Source organism: Somniosus microcephalus, chromosome 2 (genome assembly GCF_052327205.1).
Source record: "Somniosus microcephalus isolate GS21.2 chromosome 2, FLI_Smic_1.0, whole genome shotgun sequence".
Classification (NCBI taxonomy): domain Eukaryota; kingdom Metazoa; phylum Chordata; class Chondrichthyes; order Squaliformes; family Somniosidae; genus Somniosus; species Somniosus microcephalus.
Window position 1 is genome coordinate 235,307,310 of NC_140988.1, and position 6,000 is coordinate 235,313,309.

The following is a 6,000-nucleotide window of genomic DNA, read 5'->3' on the forward strand; positions in this document are numbered from 1 at the left end:
TCACACTTTTCAGGGTTAAATTCCATTTGCCACTGTTCCGCCCATCTGACCAACCCATCTATATCGTCCTATAGCCTGAGGCTTCCCTCCTCGCTATTTACCACCCCACCAATTTTCATGTCATCTGCGAACTTACTGATCATACCTTTTACATTCACATCCAAATCATTAATGTAGACCACAAACAGCAAGGGACCCAGCACCGATCCCTGCGGTACCCCACTGGACACAGGCTTCCAGTCACAAAAACAACCTTCGACCATCACCCTCTGCCTTCTGCCACTAAGCCAGTTTTTGATCCAATGTGCCAAGGCACCCTGGATCCCATGAGCTCTTACCTTCTTGACCAGTCTCCTGTGTGGGACTTTATCGAAAGTCTTACTGAAATCCATGTAAACCACATCCACTGCACTACCCTCATCCACACACCGAGTCACCCCCTCGCAAAATTCAATCAAATTAGTCAGACATGATCTTCCCTTGACAAAGCCATGCTGACTATCCCTGATTAATCCTTGCCTCTCCAAGTGGAGACTAATTCTGTCCCTCAGAATTTTTTCCAATAATTTCCCTACCACTGATGTTAGGTTCACTGGCCTGTAATTCCCTGGTTTATCCCTACTACCCTTCTTGAATAATGGTACTACGTTAGCTGTTCTCCAGTCCTCTGGCACATCCCCTGTGGCCAGAGATGTTTTGAAAATTTGTGTCAGAGCCCCTGCAATCTCCTCCTTTGCCTCACACAGCAGCCTGAGATACATCTCGTCTGGGCCTGGGGATTTATCCACTTTTAAGCCTGCTAAAACCGCTAGTACCTCCTCCCCCTCGATGCTAATATGTTCAAGTATATCACAGTCCCCCTGCCCGATTTCTATGTCTACATCGTTCTTCTCCATAGTGAACACAGATGCAAAAATTCATTTAAAACCCCACCTACATCTTCTGGCTCCACACACAGATTGCCACTTTGGTCCCTAATGGGCCCTACTCTTTCCCTAGTTATCCTCTTGCCCTTAATTATACTTATAAAACACCTTAGGATTTTCCTTTATTTTGCTCGCCAGTGTTATTTCATGGCCCCTCCTCGCTTTCCTAATTTCTTTTTTAAGTATCGTCCTGCACTTTTTGTACTCCTCTAGGGCTTCCTCTGTCTTTAGTCCTTTGTATCTGCCAAAAGCCCCCCTTTTTTTCCCCTAATCCATTCTCGTATATCCCTTGACATCCAAGGTTCCCTGGGCTTGTTGGTCCCACCCTTGACCTTTACGGGAACATGTTGCCAATGTACTCTCAATTTCCTTTCTGAAAGACTTCCATTGTTCCGATGTGGATTTTCCTACAAGTAGCTGATCCCAGTCCACTTTGGCCAGATCCTGCCTTATCATATTAAAATCGGCCTTCCCCCAATTTAGAACCCTTATTTCCGGTCCATCTCTGTCCTTTTCCATGACTACCTTAAATCTCACCGAATTATGGTCACTGTCACCAAAGTGCTCACCTACTAACACTTCTACCACTTGCCTGGCCACATTCCCTAGAATTAGGTCCTGTACCGCCCCTCTCTTGTAGGACTTTCTACATGCGCAGAGATTAGGGGAAATTTCTTTCTGCAAATTTTTGTGGCTGAGGGAAAGATGGATAAATATTTGAACAGAACAAGATGCAAGTTTGTGAAGAGAGCAAGGCAGCATGATTAGTTTTGGATTGGCACAGAGCCGGCACAGACATGATAGACTCCTTTTATGCTTTAAACTTCTATGTCGATGAAAGGGAAAGACCTGCTCACTGGGATGCCCAGATAAGCAGCAGATGCTGTTGCAAGAAAATTATGTACATTCTCGTGGACTAAGCAATGTAGATTAAAGTATAATAGCATGTTTGTGCTGGGGCTTGTCCTAGTTTCATAGGCTTAAAAAAAACTGATTTGGCAGTTTTGTAGATTGCATAATGCAGAGGAAATCTAATTTATTAATTAAAAAAAATTAACATTTGATTTAATTACTTTTTTTTTGTTTTCAGTGACCATCATTGGTGGAATAGTTTTCTTGGCATTTGCACTATCCGCCTTGTTCATCAGCCCAGACGGCGGGTTTTAACAAGAATGTTTGCGGGAATGACGACCAGCATTGCCCATTTCCAACTTAATTGCTATGTTTATAAACGTACAGTGTGACCGCACACTACAGAGGACTTGATGTAGACCTGTGCCTCCTGTACAGTTTACATGTACTTTAGATTCTGAAGGCAGTCTTGAGTGTTTAATTTGTTGTATAAATATTTCAATAAGTAGGTGCCTCGCCACATCACTCACTGTAAACATAAACATTTAAAAAAACATATCAGAGTTTGGAGGTAACTTTGATGAAAAGAACTCCAGCATTAAAAGAACACGTTTCATAATGGGAAGCTAAACTTTAACAATAAAGTAAATTGTATTACAGTACTCCCACTAAAGAAAATGTTTCTCAGCTATTTCTGTTTAGAACACTCCTTTTGGTTACTTTGTCTCGTACACTGTCTGTGCTTATGTGAAGAATTAGTTGAAAATCTTCTCTTTTCCCCCCCCCCCCCCCCCCCCTTCCCAAATGGGCCTCCATTGCATTACTTGGAGGGATCATTGTCATCAAGCAATGCGGATTTGTTAACACTAGAAGCTATTTTTAGTAATCCTACATGGCTGGTCATCAAATGAGCAGATAATATTGAGGCAGATTTAAAAGAGTAGCTGAGTCTTTAGTGGCATTGACCCATAATTATCAGTTATGTTTTATAATTCTAATAACTAGGTCTGTGAGGTGGTTGTTCCCAAGTGATTTTTATGTTAATCTTGCAAATTAGTGCTGTTCCATTGTTAACATTTGAGCTGCACAGTTTTGTAACTACTACTTTCCACTTTTCCTGTGTGTTTCTGATCAGACCGGGTGTATGTCAGCTACTAACCTTAAAAATAACAGGGGGTAATTGATCAGAAATACAAGTAGTGACTGTTTCTGGTAGAGTTAGAATTACAAATTAATTGAAAATGTGAATAATAAAATTAATGAATACAAGAAGTGGTATGATGATTTACCCCATAGTTACCTTCTGATTTTAGTTAAATAAGGACTTTATCATACCACAGTTGCTTAAAAATGGTTAACCACTATTAAGTTACCATTTTGAGACTAAAATTATCCTTTTATCTTGCAAGACAGGTCTACTGTTAAATTGTGAACAGTAGTGGCAATCATGCAGTCCACTCAGCAAGTATCCAAAACACATTACAGTACATGCTTTTTAGCATTCATATGTTGGGCCAACTGAAGTACCCAGTTTATGCCTCTCACTATCTTCTAGTTGGTTTGTTTTGCTTTGAGGATTTGAAGTGTTAAATTGTTTTGTATTCACCGTTTTACAGAAATGTAAATAGTGTAAACTGTTATATATAATGCAATATGCTCTATACTGGAAAGACATTTTGAAATAATTGCAATTGGAACTGGAAACTAGGATTGCTTTTCTGTTGGAGCTAGACTCCTAGATATTCACTTGCCTGTGGCAATGTAAACATTCATGTCTTGGCAGGTAACTAAGACAATTTTATACCGAGGGGAAAAAATATTTCTATTGTATAAAAATCTTCAGTTTTGCATATTGCAATAGCCTTAATACATAGGGATTGGGAATTTAGAGCAGTATTTAACTTGTACTGATGAAAGAGCAATGTATCCAATGTTCTTTTAAAAGTAAAGGTTTATTTGTAAAATGCTGCTTTCTGCACCCCTGGCCCACAAAGAGAAAAATGCAAAGGGGCGGGGGTAGGAATCATTGGCTTATGCTGTAGTTCAGTGAGGGAATTGATTCATTGTAAATGGGGAGGGGAGAATCTTAACCCCAGTAAGTTAATGAATTGCAGTTTCAAAGAGAGTACATGTCAGAGGATTGGTGCTACAATGTTGTAGCCCGACCTCCAATCCAGTCTCTGAATGAGGTTCTGTGCTGGGAGCAAGAGACCAATGAATTGACCCCTTGGCATACAGCCATTGTGAACAACTTCTACCTTTTCTAGTTTTAAAAAGTTGTGGTTCCACTACATTACTTCTCTTGACAGCTCTGCAGAACACAAGCAATGTTTTGATAAAATGTGGAATTTGAATTTCCAGTTGCTCTGTTCTTATTCTGGTGCAGCAAATGCAGTGTTTATCAAATGGTGCTTTTGGTAAGCAAACAGTGCTACACTTCAGATCTCAGCACAGACGGTGTCTCATTATAAACTTTGTCTTCATCCATACAGAGTAACTCTTTGTGCTATTGCAATAAATGAAGATTGAGGCTTTTGGGTTAAAAGAACTTGGTTGGAGAATTCTTAGTTTTGTGGTCTTCCAGCCATGTGTAGCCTCCACGTGCTCTACCACTTAGCTGACTCTTGTTTAAAAAGTATGAGTGTTATCGGATTCCTCCTAAAATGACATGAAAAGATGTATAAAAATGATACATCTGCTTAAAACTGATCTAATCATGTATCTTAATCCTTGCCCTATTTGATTTCTATTCCTTGTGATGCAGCATACCTGTTACTGTAGGTCCAGTGCTGTCTTCAGTTTTAACTTTAGCTATTGTGCTAAATGTCTTCGCTAATTTAGGTGAATGTTAGGGTTCAAAAGTTGATGCACAAGAGTCAGAGTAAATATTAATTTGCACTATTTGAGTAGTTTATACAATCTATACCTAACTGTTTTTACAAACACTGGTTTGCAAGACCATGCAGAACATTTTCTTTGTTAAAATACAGAATTATAAACCAAGACTTTGTTGTACAGACTAGAATTTTACACAGTACTGTTACAAGTGATTGTGCTTTTATTTAAAGTATAAAAGGCAATGTCTTTAAAATTTGACGTTTTATTCCTAAATTGTTGAATACTGCTTCAGCTTTGTCATATTCACAATTTAGGGGATTAATGTTGAACCATCTTAAGTTATGTTTTCTCCTCACAATGATTTCCAGGTTCAGTTTTTCCCTACAGTCTGTCTTCGAAGAATTTATATTTTGAAGGTTCAGGGTTATTAGGTGTATTGTAATAATGTATTTGCAACCTGGGTGCAGACTTATCTCTATGATCTTTTAGCACCACTTGATTAAATCTGGCAAGCAAAAGTACGTAGTAATGAGTTCATACCTTGTTCAATTCATCAAATTTTATTTGCTAGTGTTCTATAAATGTTATTTTATATTTAACTTGTTTTTTTACTAAGTTTTAAGTCATAGTTTTGAGTTTGTTTTAAGGGATTTTTCTTGTGTAGATACTTGTATGCAGTAGTAGTAGTCATAAACTGTTACTGGGAGGACTGTTGGGTTAACTCAATATAAATGGTTAACATTTGACAAAATGCAGCAAAATTGTGATTAAATTTTTTTTCTTTGAATTCTTTTCTTGTGTATTAGTGATTTAAATCTGATGTAAGACCCCAAAGTGGTGTAAATAATGAGCTGTATCTAAGGGGAAAGATGCTCTGCACTTAATGTGAACATTTTAGTGCGAGACCAGCAAAATTAAGTGCCGCTTAATAGTAAAACACATTGGAAATAGCAATGAAGTATTTCATGGTGTGATTTGGCAGCTATATTTGTGAAAGACAGACAGACTTGCATTAATATAGTGCTTTTCACAACCTTCGGACTTCACAAAGCACCTTACAGCCAATGAAACTCTCTTGAAGTGTAGTCACTGTTGTAATGTAGGAAACATGGGAGACAATTTGCGCACAGCAAGGTCCTGCAAACAGCAATATGACAATGACCAGATAATCTGCTTTAGTGATGTTAGCTGAGGGGATAAATATTGGCCAGAACAGAGGGGAACTCCCCTGTTTTTCTTTGAATAGTGTCATGGGCAATGTTGCCCCTAATTTTTTTTTTTGGGTGTGCAGCCCCTTCACAGTTTAATGCACGCACGAACCTTAACATCGAAAAAGCTGGTCTCTGGCTACGCAGGACCGGCAGAACTGCACAGCTTAGAGGGA

The 6,000-nt window shown here is 38.8% G+C and overlaps 1 protein-coding gene across 2 annotated transcripts in view; it reads left to right on the forward strand.

Annotated features, from left to right (window-relative positions):
- Positions 1-3,009, forward strand: part of tmem165 (transmembrane protein 165) — a 55,250-nt gene extending 52,241 nt beyond the window's left edge. For both annotated transcript variants that reach the window (XM_085970062.1, XM_085970056.1), the window contains exon 6: positions 2,017-3,009. In XM_085970062.1, the coding sequence (XP_085826188.1) occupies positions 2,017-2,093 (77 nt within the window). In that variant the 3' untranslated portion in view covers positions 2,094-3,009. The remainder of the gene's footprint in view (positions 1-2,016) is intronic.
- Positions 3,010-6,000: the final 2,991 nt, after the last annotated feature.